We start from the raw sequence: 23,698 nt of genomic DNA on the forward strand, positions 1-23,698 counted from the left end.
CTTATTCCATTTAGATAGTTATCACAGTTTTCATGTGAAAACTAGACTTGTCTTTGTCACAAAAAGTTCCTTATCAGTGAATGTGGAAACATTTTTTTTTTAATTTTTAACGGATGTAGAAGGAAAATGAAGAAATAAAGATAAAAGAGCGAGTTGCACTAGAATTGTAAACTGATATATTGAAATTGAAAGTTCGATATTGAATTCTATAAAAAGGATTAATCTCTTTCCTCTGCAGATGTGTTTGCTTTATCTTTCACTAATACAATAGATTATTATTTAAAGAAAAAAGGCACATCGAGATTGCATTGGTAGTGTTTAGGCCTTTCTGAGTGTGAGTGCACTTTCCATTTCCTTTGTTGTTCATGATGGGATAGCAAACTTAAAATCGTGACTTTTACGAGTTGTTCTTTGCGGAGAAAGGGGGCGGTAAATTGCCTAGGGCCGGCCCTATCGGTAGACACTAGATGTCTTCCATTCAAAGTTTCTAATGTTTTTCACTGCCTTTATGTTACGATTTTCCTTATTTAAAAAGTATCGAAAGAGCATGGTGATGAGTCTTAACAATTCAACTCAGCAAGAATGTGCTGAATTCAGTGGCGGATCCAGGGGGCGATCGGGGCAAACGCCCTTCCCCGCCAGAAGAGAAAACTTTCTTATTTTATATAGATAAATAAAACCCATCCCAGAGTTTGAAGCTCTTAAAAGTAGCTCTAAGTAGCACTATGACAACCCCCCCCCCTCAGAAGTAGGTCCTGGATCCGCTCCTGGCTGAATTGACCTATTTTAATTGTGAATATACAGCATACAGTGGCGGCAATACAGGGGGTGACCACCACCCCAATATTTTTTCTCGCCCCTCCATTTTTCTATGTACAACTGGTGAATAATAATAATATTAATAAGTACAACGGATAATGATAATATTCAAAGCAAAGCAAGTGTGATTGATTCGCCACCCCCATTTTTCTTCCCTCCCCTCTTGCCTCCCTTCTATAACGAGCCTAGCGCCGCTACTGGCAGCATAAAATGAAGAAATAAAGTAAGAAAGCTGCAGAATCTTGTTTTTATCTTTTTCATGTATTCGAATTAACTTCTAAATGTTTAACTCTCTATTTTCAATAACTAAATAAAACACAATCATTTCTATGTAACATGTTTAATTCACATTTGATGGACAAATTCAATAATTTACATATTTACAAGCGTAGGGTACTTATCTATCTATTTTTAAAATTCAAAATGACAGCACTTAAAAAGAAGAAAAAGATAATCCACACTAGAGTGACAATAAATGACAGATAGACAACTGGATAATCCATGCCCCAGCCACGAAGGAGAATGCTCCTGAAGCCTTCGCAGGGAATTGTTTGTGGGAAAACCTTTCCGATATATTGAAGCCATTTTGGCATTGCTGATACCGGCCATAAAATTCCTGTAAATAAATTTTCTAAAATCAAGTCTGGATCCATTAACATTATTTTAAGGTCCTTAAATTCACTTCTACCTATTCAATGCAATTCAAGGCAGACAAATCCTGTTATTGATTTAGTACGACAAGTCACCCAAATTACAATACTCAGTGTCTCTTGTTCTATATTATCAGCTTTTCATTGCTTATAATAGTAGTTGTTGCAGTTTTGTACATGTCCTTATCATATATTTAACACCTTAACTTTATGTGACGATGTTAGTATACATCAATATTGTACTTCCTGCAATTAACTTCTTTTATTGGTGCACATTTCCATATGGGTGTCATTTTTAGCACATTGATTTAAGCTATTTCGCAAAGAAATAAGTTGGAATTTTGAATGCGTTGCTATTTGAGTGTAGACCTGCTTGTGTAGAGTCTTGTTCAGAAACGTTAAGCAGTAATGTGTATCATGCAACAATTTATACCAAAATGACAAATAATTAGGGGCACGAGCTTTTCGCACTAAGAATTTGAAAATTTCGCGTTTCGTTTTTCATATTTCACGTTTTGTCGCATTTTCCAAATAGTTTCCCCTTTTGTAGCTCTTATGGAAAAGAATTCCCTGACATTTTTACAATTGTTCCTTTTTATTCATAGACCACTATAAAAAAAAAAAAAACATTAATTACCTAGAAACAAAATACACTGAATATTTCACTTGACAATGTCAATTTCATTAATAGAAAATTATATTTTTTTCAAATCAAACTGAGGAAAATCGATAACTAAACTTACTATGAGTAGGAAAGTTTTGCTGTCTTCTATAAACACATAGGCATAAGTTACATTTAAGCATTAAATATTTAAGCATTAAATATAAGCATGTTACATGTTTTCACATTTTCCTCCTTCATTGTTTTACGTTTGTCACTTATCATCAGTCCTTACTTGGAAAAAATCTTTCACAATTGGCATTGCTTGTTGGAAGCCACAGATGTGTAAGTGCATTTACAAAAAGCTTAAAAGAATCATTACTTCGGAACTCCTAATCCAGCCGCGATGGTGATAGCTAACGGGCAACATGTTCCCTATAGTCGTGTCCTAATCACCCAAAATGCACAGTTCATGCCACGTTGTACCGTTCCGTCAGCGGAAAACTAGCGTTTTTAAAGTAATGAAAACTTTTTTTTTTTTAAATTTCGCGTTATAACGCGTATTCTTAGAAATTTTGCGCAAAGCTGTCAATTTTATCGCGCAACGGAAACCAATGAAAATACACATAGTATATCATAAAACGTCAAGAAACTGAAAATTACTTAATTCTGACGCATTTCGTTTTATCGCGCATTGCGAAAAACTCGAGCCTCTACAAATAATTCTTCTTTTCTCTTCTTATGATGTAAAACTAATCTGGTAATACTGGATTGTATTTTTCATATTTTGGCTAATATACTGTTTTTATTTTTATTTTTATTTATTTATTGTACATTAGAAAACGCATTTTTAAAAATTGAATTCTTAGACCAAACTTATGGTTGATACAATTTAATAAATATTTCCTATTTTCTTAAATCATGTGGAAATCTGACAAGTAAACCTTACGTTTGGGTGAATCGAGTTGCTAACTGAGACACATATGAGAAAGTAGTACTAAATGTGGTCAGTATTTCAGTGAAGTTGTAGGTGCGAAGCTCCAGGGATTTAGGAGATACAGCTATCAGAACATCACATGGAAGTACATAATAGTCTACATACAGTTGGAGGTAAAAGCCCTGTAAGACCTCTTCTAACGACAAAAGGTGAATAACAAATATATGGGTACATATTAGGACTAGGGGGAAGTCATATAGTAAGAGTATACCTGACGGCGGCCATCTTGAAATCCGCCATTTTGAATTAAGGTTAAGTTTTTAAAATAGGAATAGGGTCATGTGATACATGATTTAAGGCGCAAATTTAATCAGATGAACAATGGTGACGTTAATTTTGATTTACGCGCAATTGGTAAAAAGTTACAGGGAAATTAAATATTGTTGCAGAATATGTATTAGTCCTTTACCCCACCTTGTAAATTTTGTGTTATTGACAATAATTAAATAAAAAGCATGTGGGTAAATATTAGGTCTATGGTAAGAGTTGCCTTGATGGCGGCCATGTTGAAATCCGCCATTGTGAATCAGACAAAAGTTTTAAACAAAACGCGTAACTGTGACATCTTATTAATAGCAAATTTTACCATAAATCCAACGGTATAACCATTTTTGCTTTATCATTAACCAGCACAAAATTAAATGGGAATAGAGTAATGCAATAGATGACTTTGGGCTAGAAGTTAATAAGAAATACAATGGTGGCGTTACAATGTTTGTGCAAGTCATGCACTCTTTTCTGAACTACATATTGATTGTACTAATTGAGGACTTTTCTGGAAGAAAGACCCAAGTTCAATTATGACTCAATTCCACTTTGGTCATCTTTCCTTAAATTAGCAACTTGTTTATGCGATAACAAATGCTGGTTAATGATAAAGCAAAAATAGTTATACCGTTGGATTTATGGTAACATTTGCTATTAATAAGGTGTCTGTTATGTTATGCGTTTTGTTTAAAACTTTTGTCTCATTCACAATGGCGGATTTCAACATGGCCGCCATCAAGGCAACTCTTACCATAGACCTAATATTTATCCACATGCTTTTTATTTAATTATTATCATTAACACAAAATTTACAAGGTGGGGTAAAGGACTAATACATATTCTGCAACAATATTTAATTTCCCTGTAACTTTTTACCAATTGCGCGTAAATCAAAATTAACGTCACCATTGTTCATCTGATTAAATTTGCGCCTTAAATCATGTATCACATGACCCTATTCCTATTTTAAAAACTTAACCTTGATTCAAAATGGCGGATTTCAAGATGGCCGCCGTCAGGTATACTCTTACTATATGACTTCCCCCTAGTCCTAATATGTACCCATATATTTGTTATTCACCTTTTGTCGTTAGAAGAGGTCTTACAGGGCTTCTACCTCCAACTGTATGAAGACTATTATGTACTTCCATGTGATGTTCTGGTAGCTGTATCTCCTAAACCCCTGGAGCTTCGCACCTACAACTTCACTGAAATACTGACCACATTTAGTACTACTTTCTCATATGTGTCTCAGTTAGCAACTCGATTCACCCAAACGTAAGGTTTACTTGTGAGCTTAGTTCCTAAATTTTTGTGAGCTTCTTTAATGGCCTACCCTATGTCATCTTGTATATTAATTGTGTGTCATATACATGTATCACATCGATTTCATTATTATTATTATTATTATTATTATTATTATTATTATTATTATTATTATTATTATTAGTAGTAGTAGTAGTAGTAGTAGTAGTAGTAGTAGTAGTAGTAGTAGTAGTAGTAGTAGTAGTAGTAGTAGTAGTAGTAGCAGTAGTAGTACATTTTCCGTACAATTTCATTGAGAATATTTATTAAAACATTTTAATCGTTTTAATGTTTTGTACAGACATTACCCTCTATTTACTAGGGCCACATAGTGGACCTTATAATGCTGTAATTTTAGTATGTACAGTCAGTGACAAAAGTTCTTCCCGTTTAGTAAAATTTATTTTGGGAATAATGGTGGTATTGTTGTAACGTACAACGGTGTTGTGCCTGGAACGTACAGAAAATTATATTCTTTATAATTTACTGAAATTGGTACTCAAATTGTCTTTCCATTCTGAAGGTATTTACGAACTATTTTCTTCAAACTGAAAGAATGTTTGTTCTTTACTGTACAAGTATCTTCATACGTTACTTAATACAATAACTAGTGAACGAAAGCGAATTTTTAAATTGTGCTTTTTTTCACAACAGAAAGGTAGAGTGATCTCGGCCGAGTTCATTAATGCAGTTCAATTAATTAACATCTCTATGGGTAATGGCGACTTTAACGGTGGCTATCCATACCCCATACATGGCTAATGTAAGTTTCGCGTGATTTTCTTTGCTGTCTTTAGCAGAGTTTTTAAGTTAACATCCCACTATTATGCATCGAGGCTGAGAGAGACTAAGATAATAAGATCAATGATAATGGTGGAATGATGCAAGTGAGGGAGAAACGGAAGAATTCGTGAGAAAACCCACTCTTAGATATGGTGGTTATCCACCACAAAGCCCACTTGGTGAGAGCTGGGAAAGAACCAGCAACCAGGACCGGCAAAATATGTCATAACTATATTATTTAAAATAAATATTTCTTGTCGGAAACAGACTTCACTATTTTGGTAGTTAAATTTACTAATTTGGCCTTCTGTTTGAATACTACATTCATAAATCATGTTTAGGCCGCATTGGTTTAAGTTTACACGGACAATGCTAAAGCAAATGTCAAATCCCAGCATGAATTGCTTGATTGCTGTAAACTACAAGAACTCAATTCTCGAACAGTAGCGAACACCTGTTCTATTTTGTTAGTTATCACAGTTTTGATATGAGAACTAGTCTTGTCTCTGTCACAAATAAGTTCCTTATCATTGAAGGTGGAAACAAGTCCTTATTTTTTTTTAACAGATGTAGAAGGAAAATCAAGAAATAAAGATAAAAGAGCTAGTTGCACTGGAGTTGCAAACTGATATATTAAGATTGAAGCTCGATATTGAATTCTCTAAAAAAAGATTACCACCTCCCCTCTTTCCTTTGCAGGTGTGTGTAGTTTATGTTTCATTAACATAATAGATTACTATTTAAAGAAAAAAGCAGACACGAGATTATTGTATTTGTAGTGTTTAGGCCTGTATTTGTAGTGTTTAGGCCTTTCTGAGTGTGAGTGCTCTTTCTCTTCCTTTCGTTGTTCATGATGTGGTAGCATACTTAAAATCGTGGCTTTTAAGATTTGGAGAAAGGGGCCGGCAAATAGCCTAAGCAATAAGGCCAAGAACCACACACGATAGAGACAATCTCTCTAGTACTGAGCTATGTCACATCTTTAGCAGAGTATATTGATATTATTTAATTAGATTATATTCATACATTAGTATTTTGCAATCCCGTCCAAGTTGTCTTGTAACAAAGCATAGTCCTTTGTAGTGTCAATTGCTTTAGATAAGTTGAAGTCAAAAGATTATTCTAATATGCGTGTCTAATATACATAATTATTTTAATGTAAAGCTAAATCAGTGTGGTAATTGAACGGGGGAAAGGGGGGAAATTCCCAGGCATCTCTGAAAACTTCCCCAGAATGTCGTTACCTTTGTGCTTTATACGGGGGGAGGGGGAAGTTGGTAATGACATCAAACCTTCTGACTGATATTACAAATAAATTAAGTGCTCAAACATTGTTTAACTTGTTGTTCATCAATGATAATGGCCCACCGTTAGACAAGCTCAAAGTAAAGAAGCTAGTTACTTCTTGGCTAAACATGATTCCGCTGCGAATGATTTACCATGAAAAAGTTCTGAAGGCCAATAGGAAAGAAACCCGATTTCAGATTTGTTTTAAAGTGACAAATTACGAGTTACGGAAAATGTATACTTGCATTACTAATTGCTTGTTTATGTTATTCAATGTTTTACCTAATTTTTAATAAGTATATATTCTACTTTTTGTGTATAATACTGCTATTTTAAACTAGAGGTAAACTACTTTGAATAAATATACATAATAGTTGCAGTTATGCATATTTGTAACTTAAATTGACATGGTGTTTTAGTGATTACACAAATTACTATTATGAACATACTTTATGGAGACGCTTTCACAGAGAGTACCCAAGCACCTATATACGCTATGTGCATTAGGAAAACTGATTTTATAAGTCTCTTGTGAGAAAAATATTGTGAACTGAGAAATCATAACATTTTTCCATATTGCACAGGAGTATTTTCCTGCGAATAAAAGTTTTTTTGGGGGGGAGGGGGGATGCATTGAGAAATTAACACTTAGTCTGCAAGAATACTCTTCTAGTACAAGTATATTTTAGGCATACACTAACTTCCCCCCCCCCACACCTCGAAGTGCTTGAATTTCCACACTGAGCTAAATAATTACTGAATAATGCAAAGAGTACTGGGCAAGATTGAATCCTTGAGCACTCGATATCATTGAATAGAATTTAATCCTTAACCCAAGACATCAGAAGTTTTCACGTAAACCCCGACGTGGAGTCCCACGGACTCCGAAATATAATCTATATATTTTTGTACGTAAAAATTGCTGCTTTTAAAATTGTATTTCTTTTGCTTATTTTTTAACGCTTTATGTATATTATAATGTATTATTACATAATTGAGTTTAAAAACAAAGGGTACACACTACAATAAAAATATGACCATATTACATTGGTCGCATTTTTCATAGCTGCAGAGTTTATTTACTGTTTCTAACACAAAATACTATATATATATATATATATATATATATATATATATATATATATATATATATATATATATATTTTTTGTTAGAAAAGGATGTCAGAATACACTGAAACCATCGCATCTTTAACAAACACAATAGTTTATAAACCTGCAGGGCACAAAGATCACCAATATTTTTACACTCTACTTCTTGTCTGTTTAGTACGTAATGAAATTCATCAGTAGCATACGCTTTATCACGCTTTATACGTAGATCGTGCGTGGTTCTCACGCTTTATCAGATGAACTGTCACTGTAATTCTCTGATATTTCCGACTTGCTTTCATGGTCACTTTGACTGAGAACCCTTTCATCATCTACATCCGAAAACAATACATAAGACAAATCCCTACCCATATCGTTCATTATTCCTGCGACTTTCTCTGCAAATTTTGGATCAAAATCCTTAACTGTGGACGGCACAGACATTTTCAAAGTGGATTGTAACCAAACAATTCAATTTCGACAGATATCACAATTTAAATCCACCTCACCAGCTGGAAACAGTAAATCAGGTATAGCACAGAAATGTTACGTAAACCCCAACATGGAGTCCCACGGACTCCGTACAAACGCTCGAGCAGCACTGAAATAAATTTTCAGCTAGAAGGTACTGAGAAAGGCGTGGAGCTACACAAAAAATAAAAGGATATATATATTGCATTACTCGCGGAGTCCGTGGGACTCCACGTCGGGGGTTAAAGTTATAACTTCTACAATTTACATATTGCTTTCGACCCATTAAACATAATTCAAAGAATGTATACCGGTAATTAATGTAGGTGAAAAAGTAAAATTCTCGAGATTTCGGCAATATGTCTTGCTTTATTGCATAAGATGTTTTCTGGCAGTATCTATAATTAACATCTAGTTGTCCCTTGTTATCTACGTATGAAATTAATGATTAGGGCAATATTAGTTGTTATTGATATTCTTTGTAAAGACCCAAGATAGCGACGCGTCATTATTTTCTTATGCAAAATATTTTCGAATAGACTGGCCTACAATTGGTCTACTTCTTCTTAAATTTTAGTATCTGATATATTTTCACTATTTTCTGAGTTTGGGAAAAAATAATTAATTTAAGTCAATATTAAATGTATCAGGTAAAGAATATTTTAAAATGTCTGAGCACCTTTCATTACATAATGATATATTGTGTCTCGCCCCTTCAATTTCGATTCCAGCGTTTTAATAACTTATCCAACTTGATTCAATTCTACATCTTTAATGGAATACGCTTCTAGCTCGTAATAGTTCACAACAAGGGATTTCACATGTGACTATAGTACTACAAGAGAATACATCATTTACGCATATTAAACCATAATATTTTAGAATGAATTTCGTGTCGTCAATTATGTATTACCCATTAGGTTCTCCTATAAATTGTATCGTTTTAAATATTTCTTTGATTTAAATAAAACCATACAGTTGAATTGGATCATCATTTACATGCTTTTCTGCAATTCAAATATATTTTTACAAGATTTTTCATTTATTTATTTTGCTAGTAATACACAAAATTGTTGATAATAAAAATCTTTGTTGTGACAGTTCTATATTTATTACGATGCTGTGATTTGAAAATTTAATTTAATTTATTATTAAACTGGATGATTTTATTTTTTAAGCCGTTTTCACACACTTCGAGTATAGATATGTAAAATACAGTACAATATATATATTGAACTATAGAAACCCTATACTAATTTGTAGATATCTCTGCAGTATCCTGGTACTTCCCCATTAATCTTCAGACTCGAGATACGATTTCAGAAAATAGATATTTGAATTTTGTTATGAAATAGTTTGTTTCTATGAAATACAGTGTAATAATCAGTAAAATGTAACTACAGAATTTTTATGCACAGAAGTTCAAAATAATTAACGAAGAAAACATAACAATATATTAATTTATCATATTTATATATGCTTTATAAAAAGATTCATTTTACATGGCTTTCGAGAAAAAATAACAATTATGGATCATCTCAATATTGTTTTTGGTATAGCAGCAATAGCATGCTGAAAATTAAGTGCGACCTTTTGCCCCGCTTTACTCTACTAGAGAAGAAATATCTCCTACAGTTCCCTTCCAGGCGGCAACGTACCAAGAACTGACGAAACGTTGCCACGTTGGACCGCAATGGATATACGTTGTACTAAGAAGGACGCTGAACGAACATCTCCAGAAACGATAGATGTGCGTCTGCCTACCTCTCTGATAAAATCAAGGCTTCTAGAACCCCATGCCCCACTGGTCTCGATGGATATTGGAGCAAAAATAAATTTGTCGAGGAGATTGTTGTATTTCCTTTCCTTTTCTGCCTCTCTACGTCTAGCAACTTCTCCAGCATTCATAACAGTCAATGGGAGGCTTGAATGGGCAAATGTGTCCGAACATGTAAAATCCCAAACTAGTGATTTGCCTCTCATCCAAGGTATTAATGTCATGCCGTCAGGTCGTTTACCATCAGAACGACAACAGCCTGACGGTTCACGAATGGAAGGAATTCCTGCCGTTGTGAGGGCTCGCAAAATGATGTCATTAACAGATGAATGTCTGGTGTTCCTGCCTATGCTCTTCATGCATGAGAGGCCATGCAGGCCGCGTTGCGTAACTTGATCCCCGCAAGTTGGACAGCGATGTGGCTCACAAACATCTGAACCTAGTCTTAAGGCTACTGCGATTCGGAAGTTTTCATTATACATGTGAAGACCTAATTGGGGGGAAGGTAACACATTTAACCATGCCCCAGCATGGGGGGATGACGCAGCAAGAAGCCTAGCTTTATCCTCAGGAACAGTAACGGATTGTAAAAGAAGTTCATGAAAATGTGCTGCTATTGGTGTGTACCAAGATGCCTGAAAACCTCTTTTGCTGATTTCTGGATGGTCCGTATCTGTTATATTTATCCATTTACTTGAGTCTTCTTGAACTATTTCATCTGGGTCCAGGTGGTAACCTTGTGGAAGGAGAGCCTCGATTAAACGAAGAGATCCGTGGTAGGACGCTAAAAAGGTAGGAATCGCCATATCAACGGTTCGTCGAATACCAAGACCTCCTAATCCAACAGGTAAGGATGCTTGCATCCAAGAGTCGTCACTCAAGGAGCAGTTCAAAATTGACTCCAGACCCATTTTAAGGATAAGATCATATTTTTCCAGTAGTGGAGTCTCATTCCAAGATGGAAAGCATCTTAAGAAGTAGTTATGTTTCTAATTTACTCTTTTATTGGGAGTTGATACATCTTTATGATCAATAGTGCATGATGATTGAAATCATCCATGACCAATAGATTAATTTCTTTCTTCACTATTAAATCCTTTAGTTTGTAATTCCGAGATCTAGTGTTATAACATTTGCATTTGTTATAGTATATTATTTATATTATTCAGAGAAGACAGTTTATAGTACCGGTACATTATGAATTTAAAAACATTGCTAAGTTTTTTTTTTTTATTTGAAATGATAAAATGGAAGAAGACCTGAATTTTCAAGTCTCCCATAAACATATTGACATATCATTTTCTATAAATGATTAAGAAATAAGGAAATTAACATAATCACATATCTCATTATTCACGTATGTGGTTGTTTATTATGCTATGTTTTTACTTTAGATTATATTTTCGTTTAAAAATTATTGTAACAATATCTAATATTACAATTCCTTAAATTGAGAAAGATCAAAATAATTTTAAAATGCTTATTGTAACAGAACACTTATTTCGTAAGTAGTAATTGCATGACTTGGCCGAAGTTTGGACTTTGACCCCGACCTTTATGACGTCATAGGTCAAAGGTCAATGACCTTGGCCCGGGGTCAATGACCTAGGGGTACCTAGGACCACCCCCTCTAAATTTTGGCAGGGGTACCTTGGCCCACCCCTTAAATTTTGGCAGGGGTACATAGGACCACCCCGCTTAAATTTTGGAAATTGCCAAATCTAAAAATTGGGTATGGTAGCCTAGGACCATAGTATGTACCTCTATCAGTATTGGGTGTCTATGTCGTTCCCTTTCATGGGTAAAAAATTGCCAAAAATTGAAATTTCGGGGGTTTTTGACCTAATTTATCCCCTTTGATGAGGTGTTATTACCTTATATAGTTATATGGGCGTATACAGGGGTTCATTACCTTTCATAAGACATGGGTATATTTGTGCACCCCTTGAGAAATTTGGGAGGGGTACCTTGGCCCACCCCTTCAATTTTGGAATTTGCCCAATTTCAACATTTGGTATTATAGTACAGGATCCTAATATGTATTATGATAAATTTGGATGGTCCACCTCGTTTCCTTTTAGGGGTACCAAATTGCCAAAATATAAACGTAAGCAATACGTTGTACCACGTGTTTGGTTTTTGGCTCAATTTATCCCCTTTGATGAGATGTTATTACCTTATATGGTTATATGGTCATGTATAAGGGTCCATTACCTTTCATAAGACATGGGTATATTAATGCACCCCTTGAAAAATTTGGGAAGGGTACCATGGCCCACCCCTTAAATTTTGGAAATTGCCCAATTTCAACATTGGGTATTATAGTATTGGATCCTAACATGTATTATGATAAATTTGGGTGGTCCACCTCGTTCCCTTTGATGGGTACAAAATTGCCAAATTTTAGTACAACCACATGTTTGGTTTTTTGGCTCATTTTATTCCCTTGGATGAGGTCCTATTACCTTATATGGTTATATGGTCATGTATAGGGGTCCATTATCTATTATAAGACATGGGTACATTGGTGCACCCCGGGAGGGGTACCTTGGTCCACCCCTTAAATTTTGGAAATTGCCCAATTTCAACATTTGGTATTATAGTACAGGACCTCAATATGTATCATGATAAAATTTGGAGGGTCCACATCGTTCCCTTTTAGGGGTACAAAAATTGCCAAAATATAAACGTTTTTTTTTTGGTCCATTTTATCCCCTTTGATGAGATTCTATGATTACAGGGGTTCATTTCTTATCATAAGACATGGGCACCCTTCTTAAATTTTGGCAATGGGGGTCCACTGAAATTGTCCAATTGAAGCATAGTACAGGACCTCAATATGTTTCGGTGGTCCTATTACCAAATTTGTTTAGTACAACCACGTGTTCGGTTACTGACTCAATTAAGGTTATAAGGTATGGATGGGTATCCCCTTTCAATTTGGTAGGACCCTTCGGGTGTAGTACAGTCACGTGATCGATGATTTGGTTTTAATGCGCGACGAGGTCCCTGGTCAATGTTCTCTAGGAATTAGGTGGAAACTTTGCACAGGGTTCTCGTCTTATATCGCACAGTTCTTTAGGAGAATCTGATAACGTTGTATATGGAATGGACAATAAAAACACATAAATAAGCATAAATTGTATTTTATTCATTTTTCTGGTTTCTTCTTTTTCTTTCTTATTGACAATGTTTGTATATTGAGCTGGGTTTCTTCATTAGACTGCCTCCTCTTCTTGATTGCGATGATTTGTTTCCATGTTTTGCAGCATAGCACCCGTTTGCAAAGCTTCGTATTGTGAATTCTGTAAAAAAGAACGAGGAAAAAGATGATTAGTATAGAAATAGATGATGATAAAACAAATACACTTACAATGATAAATATGATAAAATTACCTGGAAGGTATATTCCAACAGTCTACGATCATTAACCGTGGGTACTGTTGTGAACAAATATTGAATTTCACGCAGAGATTTTCCTTGGGCTTTACAGCACAAATAAAAATAAGCATAATAGCCACATACGGATGAACCAAGACTTTGCATTTGGCTATTATTATATTTATAGTATATACAATGAAGTTTTAAGAATGCAACATGTTGTGGTACATAAGGAGGAAGGCCATAGCTGTCAAAATATTCTCCAACACCGCGATGATCAATATAAATTGCAATCCAATGACTTCCTAGTTTTGTGGATGGATCTGTATTTACAATGATTGCCAGAGGAAGAGAAATCCGTGAGGGCAACTCATCGCTTGCAAATACCCCGGTAAAATGATTTCTGAATAATGGACTACCGTTTAAAGCACTAGCTAATTGTAATGTATTCAACATCGTGAATGGAAATGATACATAACGTATACGTACCTTGTAATTTAAAAGTCCAGGATAATGTTGCGCTGGTGGTCTATCTCTAGGAGTGAGGAAAACTCTCCATACACAATACAGTTTGCAGGTGCTGCTAATTTCTCTTGGAAATGAACTTCCAATCGGATGGCTCCATGTCGTTGTAAATTCCAATAGTGACAATCTCCAGCAGAAGAATCGGGAGTTAGGTCAAATACAAACAGTGTATATCCATTCTTGTAGTCGGCTCTTGAAATTGTATTTCCAGTATTGGTAAAATGTATGCCAGAGCCTGAGAACAATGTGTGGTACGATGAAATGTAGAGATTTTCTTCAAAGTTGGGTTGCAATGGTTTTGAAGGTACAGCCTTTCCATCCACGTACAATGTAAAGAAATTAATGTTTAGATGTTGAAATTCAAATGGATTGGTGGTAATAGTTCCACTGGATGCTTCATTCGATGTAAATCCTACAATAATACGATTTGGCAATGTTCCCATAAACAGGTTATCAATAGTTTTGGATTGTATATCCTTCGGGATGGTAAATGATTTCATTTGAACCCTTGTCAGAGGATACTTTGCCGGTGTAGATTGTAAAATTTTATTGTGTGCCAATTTGACACTAGGGCTGATGCTGACTTTTTTCACCTGCAACGATGCATCTAGAATATTGATTTTTGCACTGACACCACTTTCACCGGCCATGAGACAAAAGTTTGGCTTTGCAGGAATAAGTTTCACACGTAATTCCACTCCATGAATTAAAAATTTATCTTGATTAAAAATGTCACAATGAAGATGTCCAATCATATCGAATTTCATACTTTGTTTTGTCAGTTCATAGCGTTGTTGAAATCCTTTGTTCTCACTTGTGGTTGCGTTCATATGACCAGCCGTATCTTGAAACCACATTGCTGTTTGTAAATGTGTATTTTTAGCTCCATCACTATAATTGAGTAGTTTTTCCATGTACGAACGATATGGATGATTATGTGACGGAAATGAAATCAGTTTATTGTTCAAGTAGATTTGTACTTCACTAAACATAGCATTTAGAAAATCATTGACAGGTGCAATTGCTTTATCCGTTTCGGTGAAGGAGGAACCATCTGGTTTCACAATTTGTGCTTGGATGTATAATAAGGTTTGTGGTAAATCAATATATTCATCACTGCTACCACTCACTACAAATTCTATTGGTGAATTTTCAGCTATTGAACTAATTGGTTTGTAGCCTATAATACGATTGTCCAGAACACTGGTTTGCGTGGGCAACGTTGAAAAAATGTCCAATTCACTTTTTACACATTCACAGGATTGATGATGTAAGAAAGCCATCGTTGAATTAATCAAAAATATCTGGTGACGATGCCAATGATCTCTTCTTCTTCTTATGTGATAATTTACGTCTCTTTGTAGGATTGATGGTGTTGTTGATCGTTGGAAGGTCAACCTCAAACTGAGAGCAGTCATCCCATTTTCGTTTATGATATCCACTTCCCAGCATAGTTTTCAACTTGTTTTTAGCTTTTTCTTGTAAATTCGATTTTGCCTCTTGCATACGTCGATGAAACGATTCTTCCAGCGGTTGATTCGAGATCACAACATCATTAATCATATTGGCACCTGATTTTAATAATTCTTTTCCCACAGTTTTAGCGCCTTGCTTCACAAGTGGTAACACTGAACGAAATAAGCCACCAAGGAAACTTCCAATGCCATGTCCTGCTTGATAGGGACTTCCCACATAGACGTTGCCGATACCGGATAACGCTTGTTTTTGGTAGTATTGCAAATACGGATCAGTCATGACGACGACGACGGAAATGTAGTTTTGTACACACCGTTCCAAAGGTGAATGGCATACGATGACCTGTGCTATCCCTTATATCGATTTGTATTTGCTCAAAATTCATTTTTTCCACCGGAACATAATGTGCAGGATTAAAGATTTGTACTGCATGACTTCCAAAAGTATGATTCACAGGATCCATGTTGACAATTCGTAGCAAGGGTACCATTGTATCTCCAACAATGACAGATTCAATAATGTCACAATAGACGTACATTTGCGATGGTAAGCCTAATCGTACATCCGGTGTATATTGTCCCTTTTCCATATCTTTTAAATCACTTTTCGGGTCAAATCCAAGCATTAAACTAACACTTGGTGACAATTGTACAGAAGTATGGATTTCCTTTTTGGGATGTCTTATGAGGCATATATTATTAGTTGCGTCATGAGATATAAATAAATTGGTTTCTTTATGATGTATATTAATTGCATGAATAAGATCCCGTATATTGTTATAATAGCGTACAGGGATCGTTACAACCTTCCACGGTTCCTGATCATTACTACTTGATGATTTGTAATATATTTTATTGTTTTCACTGTTAATGTTCAGCAAAGAATGTGGATAATGAATCTCTACAATTGCCACATCCCATTTCTGGCGAAACTCTACACGTCGTTGTAATTTCGTAATATATGAAGTCAATGTATTTTCTGGAAAATAATCCATGGAACTATTACTGGGAAGTGTAACGTAAAAATCTTGATCAGGTTCCATTCTTCTTCTTCTTCTTCAATGAAGTTGCAGGGATCCACGAATTGAATGAGGAAGGATATCCTTTCCACTGGACGAGATACTCCTTTCTGCGACCTTTTGTTCTTGTACGTAATATTTTATCGATGAGGAACGTCGAAGGGAGCGGTACTGGTTGTAATTCTTCTCTGTAGAAAACACCATCGATAAGTTGATGATTTAAATCCTCTAGTCGATACACTGGTGGGTTTCTTGGTACAATGGCTTTTACTCTGAATATTTCCCAAGTCCAGTTCTCGAGGTAACCCTTGTCAAAGATACGTTTTGTTTTACTTATACGAACAGTATCACCAACAGATAAATCCGTATCTTGTTTTGAACGTTGTAGCTTTTTGTCGTATAAGTTATGCCACACCTCCAGTAAATTGTCCTGAGAAACGTTTGCAGGTGCCATTTTAATACTGGAATGCCGACTTTCATTGTATGCTTTTACAAGTAAAGGCAATACTTTGATGTAATTGTATGTTTGATATTTGGTAAAGTATTTCCACATACGATGTTTCAATGTCTGATTAAATCTTTCTGCGATGCTGGCTTTAATATCTGGATCCTTTGTTGTAACATGTTGCACGTTGTGTTTCCTGAAGAACTTTTGTACTGTCTTGTTGGTAAATTCAGTTCCTTGATCACTACGTAGTACAATTGGTTTCCTCTCCTGGAAAATCATTTCAAATGCATTCACTATATCCTCGGCACTTTTTGATTTTAGTGGTACAGCCCACCCGTACCGACTAAACACATCAATCACTGTAAGAATATAGCGGTAATTGTCATTATAGTTTTGAAGTGATTGTAAATCATTTAAATCACATTCCCATTGATCATCAATATTGTTGACAAGATAAAAATCTCTACGGAAACGACGACGTACAGGACGATGTAACGTGTAGGTAGGTTGTTTGTTTAACCAAAGTTTTATTTTGGCTAGAGGTATAGATTTTCCTGTGGCTTGCCATAATTTCTTTGCAGTAGAAAACGATGCAGGATGTGCTGGATTGTAATAAATGGATTTCAACTTTTTGTTCATGGTTTGTACGTTGACCATTGTGGAATGATACGTTTTCTTTTTGGTCGGACTTCTAAAACATCATCATCTTCTTCTTCTTCTTCTTCTTCTCCGGAAGAAAATAATTCAGGTGCCGGTTTTGGTGGTGCAGATCCTTCAGATGCTGTTGTACTATTATGCTTGACAATATAGTTTAATCTTCGTGGATTACCAATCAATTCTTGAGGTGTGTTTGACGATGCAAGGTAGTTGCAAAACAATTCCCAGCCTTGAGGATTAGAATGTTTCCTCGGTCGAGTCACATCGCACATTAAATCTACAATATTGGATCCATGTAGTTTATTATCGTTGATGTACACTGTTCCTTTATGATCCCACGTGATTGCGTCATCTTGTTTTAAACGACGGAATAGTAGTTCGGCTTTCTTACGATACATTTGTGGTATTGCGGCTAAAATTTCTTGTTTCGTGCTATCGTCAACATTCGGGACGTCACCATCAGGTTTCATTGCTGTAATTGTAAGTGGTATTGGTTCTTCTTGTTTACGTATCACATAAAGATATTTCTGTAATATTCTATTGTACTGATTCCATTTTTCTTCATCACTTGGATACGATGTATTCAATATGGATTGCATTTCACGATCGAGATTAGATTCTCGATTTTCACTCACACGGGATGATGATGCATGCATTCGTTGAAGCATTTCTGGTGGCACTAAAACCATCTTCTTGCTATGTTCCATGATGTTTATTGTTTAAACAAAATACTGGATAACACACTTCCTACAATAGGTGCAAGTAATGCAGGTAAGAATCCTCCTTGTTGTACGGCTAAATGTTTCTTCTTTTTATCCAATGATTTTGTATTGTCTACGAGATAGCGGAGCGTGTTCTTGTAACGCTTTAATCTTGACTTCTGCGCACTTGTCAGTGGAACATTGCCTTTTAAGACATTATAACAACATTCACAAATACTATGAATTAATGAAGCGTCTGCATTGGCAATAATAGCTTTACGCAATCTTGGTTTAGCTTTGTGCAGAGCACGTAGCAGATCAGCGTGTTTCACTGTAGGAGACATCGTGACAGACTAAGTCATTCTTTTCACATGCACAATAATTTAAACATGTTTTGTTGGTACGTAAACATAATGATGCAAATCGTCGGGAAAAATATTTGTACGAAGTCGCATTTCATCGGGTGTATCTTGTTTAAGATCCAGCAGTAAATAACCATGTGGATTTCTTGTTGCGTCTGCATAACTTTCTTGTAGAAACAGTGGATGCTCAGGCATGATTTGATAACTCATATGCTTGATTTGTGACTTGTCACGTGGATTTTTAAACAACACCAAATACGAACAATTTAAACTCATATTTCTATTTGCTTTACTTTGATGAAATACATTTTGTGTTATAAAAATCACACTAATATTTCGATGATGTGATCCTTTTGTGAACATATCAACAATATCACTATTCACTTCTCGCATATGGTCATCAATAATAATCAAATGTGGTCCATCGTGAGGCTGAAAATCTTTCATTCGTGGAAGTCCTTCGTGAAATTCTACTGGAACTGGCATTGTTGCATACACGTCTTGCCATTCTGCATAATACCAGTATATCTTACGAAATTTTGCATTGATCATGGTTGGGAGATGTGACAGTAATCGCTTCACAAAATACGTTTTTCCACACCCACTAGGCCCTGCGAGAATACAGGTAAATGGATGTTTCCACTGTGTATCCATGATGAACACTAACACCTTGTTTCAAAAATGATGCGTATTTAAAGCGAGTACAACAATTCTTGCACTCACTGGTGTGAAAAGGTTAAATCCGTTCATCTGTTTATCGAGTAGTTGAAAACCGTTTATTTGTTAATCGAATAGTTGAAAACCGTTTATTTGTTAATCGAATAGTTAAAAACCGGATAAAGTTTAACGGTTAACCGTGAAAGCTGATCACTGTTTGATTTAAATTCTATTTGAAAATTTTTCGTTTGAAATTTGTTTTGTAATTTTTGTTTCAAAAATTTTGTTTAATTTTTTTGTTTCAAAATTTTTGTTTCAAATTTTGTTTAAAAATTTTTTCGTTTGAAATTTTTTTTGTTGAAAATTTTTGTTTTGAAATTTTTGTTTTCAAAATTTTGTTTGAAATTTTTTTCGTTTGAAAATTTTTAATTTTTTTGTTGCAAAATTTTTTGTTTAAATTTTTTTTTGTTCGAAATTTTTGTTTTGAAATTTTTCGTTTCCAATTTTTTTTGTTTAAATTTTTTTTGTTTCAAACTAAAAAACTTTTTGTTTGAAATTTAAGTTTAAAAAATGTTCGAATTTTTTGTTTAAAATTTTTTGTTTGAACATTTTTGTTTCGAAATTTTTTCGTTTCAATTTTTGTTTTCATTTTTTTTTAGTTTGAAAAGTTGAAAAAAAAAACGTTTTAAATGCCAAGTATCTTTCCTAGAGAACATTGACCAGGGACCTCGTCGCGCATCAAAACCAAATCATTGATCACGTGACCGTACTACACCCGAAGGGTACTACCAAATTGAAAAGAGATACCGTCCATACCTTATCAAAGAGGATACATTGAGTCAGTAACCGAACACGTGGTTGTACTAAAAAATTTGAAAATAGGACCACCGAAACATATTGAGGTCCTGTACTATGCTTCAATTGGACAATTTCAGTGGACCCCCATTGCCAAAATTTAAGAAGGGTGCCCATGTCTTATGATAAGAAATGAACCTATATACAAGGGGATAAAATGGACCAAAAAAAAAACAAACACGTGGTACAACGTTTATATTTTGGCAATTTTTGTACCCCTAAAAGGGAACGATGTAGACCATCCAAATTTTATCATGATACATATTGAGGTCCTGTACTATAATACCAAATGTTGAAATTGGGCAATTTCCAAAATTTAAGGGGTGGACCAAGGTACCCCTCCCGGGGTGCACCAATGTACCCATGTCTTATAATAGATAATGGACCCCTATACATGACCATATAACCATATAAGGTAATAGGACCTCATCCAAGGGAATAAAATGAGCCAAAAAACCAAACATGTGGTTGTACTAAAATTTGGCAATTTTGTACCCCTAAAAGGGAACGAGGTGGACCACCCAAATTTATCATAATACATGTTAGGGTCCAATACTATAATACCCAATGTTGAAATTGGGCAATTTCCAAAATTTAAGGGGTGGGCCATGGTACCCTTCCCAAATTTTTCAAGGGGTGCATTAATATACCCATGTCTTATGAAAGGTAATGGACCCCTATACATGACCATATAACCATATAAGGTAATAACATCTCATCAAAGGGGATAAATTGAGCCAAAAACCAAACACGTGGTACAACGTATTGCTTACGTTTATATTTTGGCAATTTGGTACCCCTAAAAGGAAACGAGGTGGACCATCCAAATTTATCATAATACATATTAGGATCCTGTACTATAATACCAAATGTTGAAATTGGGCAAATTCCAAAATTGAAGGGGTGGGCCAAGGTACCCCTCCCAAATTTCTCAAGGGGTGCACAAATATACCCATGTCTTATGAAAGGTAATGAACCCCTGTATACGCCCATATAACTATATAAGGTAATAACACCTCATCAAAGGGGATAAATTAGGTCAAAAACCCCCGAAATTTCAATTTTTGGCAATTTTTTACCCATGAAAGGGAACGACATAGACACCCAATACTGATAGAGGTACATACTATGGTCCTAGGCTACCATACCCAATTTTTAGATTTGGCAATTTCCAAAATTTAAGCGGGGGTGGTCCTATGTACCCCTGCCAAAATTTAAGGGGTGGGCCAAGGTACCCCTGCCAAAATTTAGAGGGGGTGGTCCTAGGTACCCCTAGGTCATTGACCCGGGCCAAGGTCATTGACCTTTGACCTATGACGTCATAAAGGTCGGGGTCAAAGTCCAAACTTCGGCCAAGTCATGCAATTACTACTTCGTACTATCTCATGTGTTCTCTTTCTTCGTCTTTGTTTATACTTACATAGCAGGAATTATCACTATAAACTCTAAAACTCAATGATTATGAAAAAGAATTTAAATATCCGTTGTGTCTGAAGTAAATAAAAAGTAGGAAAATTTTGAAATACGAGGTGTATCCGGAAAGTAAGTACCATTTTGAAAAAAGAAATATATTAAAACAGTTGTGTTCAAGTCAAATTTATTTTTACATGAAAGAGCACACTTTAAACTATTTTTCGATATAGTTTCCACCAATATTGAAACATTTGTGATAGCATTTGACCAACTTGTCCAAACCTTCCTCAAAGAAACATCCCGCCAGTGAAGACAACCATAACTCCACGGCGCTTTTTGCGTCGTCGTCATTTTTAAAACGCTTACCACCGAGCTCGAGCTTCAGGTGCAGGAACAAGTGGTAGCCGGAACTGTGGCAAGTCGGGACTGTGCTTCAGGTAGTTAAACTGCTCACAATCGAGCTGTCGGATTAACGTTTGTGTACATCAGCAACATGAGGACGAGCATTGTCATGGAGCAACACAACTCCTTTACTGAGTATTCCTCTCCTTCTTTTTCGGATGGCACGCCGAAGTTTGCAAGCGATAGCGTCAAAACGAAACGGTGCGTACTTACCGGAAACTGGCAGGATGTTTGGTTGAGGAAGGTTTGGACAACTTAGTTACCCGCTCTGATAAGTGTTTGAACATTGGTGGAAACTATGTCGAAAAATAGTTTAAGGTGTGCTCTTTCATGTATAAAATAAACTTGGCTTGAACAAAACTCTTTTAATATTGTTTTTTTTTCAGAACGGTATTTACTTTCCGGACACGCTTTGTAATGTTAGAATTGATTTCTTAATGATTAATTGAACGTTCACATATATAAAATCACAACAAAACTTATGAGTCTTGTAAGCTATTTTGTCTACATTTAACTTACCGCTCATCAATAGATTAGGATACACGCTTCCCATTGTGAACTGAATAGCAGCTTGTCTCGTGTTAGATATAACGGATATCATGATACCTTTAAAGAAATAATTAAATGGTTGATTGATAGTGTAAAGTTTTAAATCATACGATATTATTTTAAGCAAACTTACTAATTTCAATATCTAATTTATACATTTATATACAAGACATAAGACATAATACATAATACAAGTCATATCTCGTATAAGACGTAGTAGTTTAATATAAAATAATGCTATTCGCATTGTGCTTTTTTATATAGTACTTTTAACGAAATAAAAGCACAAGAGAAGCTACTGGAACATTTTTAGTGTCTCTTGCCAGCAGCATAAAGAATAAAACCTGAGCCTCTTCGATCACAGACAGTGGCGTATTAAGGAGGGCTATAGGGCTCAAGCCCCCCGAAATAAATTTTAGTTTTTCGGTTTCCACGTACAACAATAATCCTTTTTTTTTCTTCAGTGTAGATGTAGAGGGGATATTCATGCGCAGTCGTGAATTCTTCCTGCCTATAAAGCGCAGTCCAGTCGCTGGCAGTCGGCCAAGAGAAGTCGTGTAATGAACGCTCGTCGGATTTCAGGTTTTTGTAAAATGATAGAAACACTTGAGCAGCGATATTGCGTCACATTTTACCAAAAGCTTGGGGCGATACCCAAGCGGAAACTATTCAATCAGATCGGTGCATTCAATTTTGAACGAGAATTCGGGAATGAGGAGAGTGTCCGGGAAATTTGATTCAGGCTTTCATCGCCAAACACGACATTCCTGTGTGTCGTCAGGCTCCTTACTCACCCGACATGGCTCCATGTGACTTTTAGTTATTTCCCAAGCTGAAAATGCCACTACCATGTAAAAGGGACCCGATTTGAGTTAAGAGAAGACATCATGCGAAATGCGACGGTACGGTTGCTCAGCATTCCTAAAAGTACGTTCCAGAAGTGTTTCCAACAATGGCGAGAGCGCTACGAGAAGTGTGTGTATTACTAAGGAGATTACTTTGAAGGGAATTATTGTCTCGAATTTCCAAATCAATAAATTCAAAGTTCGATATTTTTTGAACATATCTCGTATTGCTGTTAAACCAATAAGTAGGACAAAATTATCTCGTTAAGTTTTTAAACATATTCTAAGATTTCTTAGACTTTTCTTAATGTAAATAATGGTAATGTAGGATCTAAAATATGA

General features: G+C 35.4%; 1 protein-coding gene across 2 annotated transcripts in view; it reads right to left on the reverse strand.

The window, feature by feature from the left end:
* Positions 1-1,156: 1,156 nt before the first annotated feature.
* The window catches only part of LOC145665878 (ABC transporter G family member 20-like), a 131,130-nt gene continuing 108,588 nt past the window's right edge, over positions 1,157-23,698 (reverse strand). The window contains exons 16-17 of one of the 2 annotated variants that reach the window (XM_081732990.1): positions 22,482-22,568; positions 1,157-1,435 (exon numbers count right to left, since the gene is read on the reverse strand). In XM_081732990.1, coding sequence (XP_081589116.1) covers positions 1,221-1,435; positions 22,482-22,568 — 302 coding nt within the window. In that variant the 3' untranslated portion in view covers positions 1,157-1,220. The remainder of the gene's footprint in view (positions 1,436-22,481; positions 22,569-23,698) is intronic. The other variant, XR_014127672.1, reaches the window with a different exon arrangement.

This window comes from Thermobia domestica, chromosome 12, assembly GCF_964235325.1.
Source record: "Thermobia domestica chromosome 12, izTheDome1.hap1.1, whole genome shotgun sequence".
NCBI classification, from domain to species: domain Eukaryota; kingdom Metazoa; phylum Arthropoda; class Insecta; order Zygentoma; family Lepismatidae; genus Thermobia; species Thermobia domestica.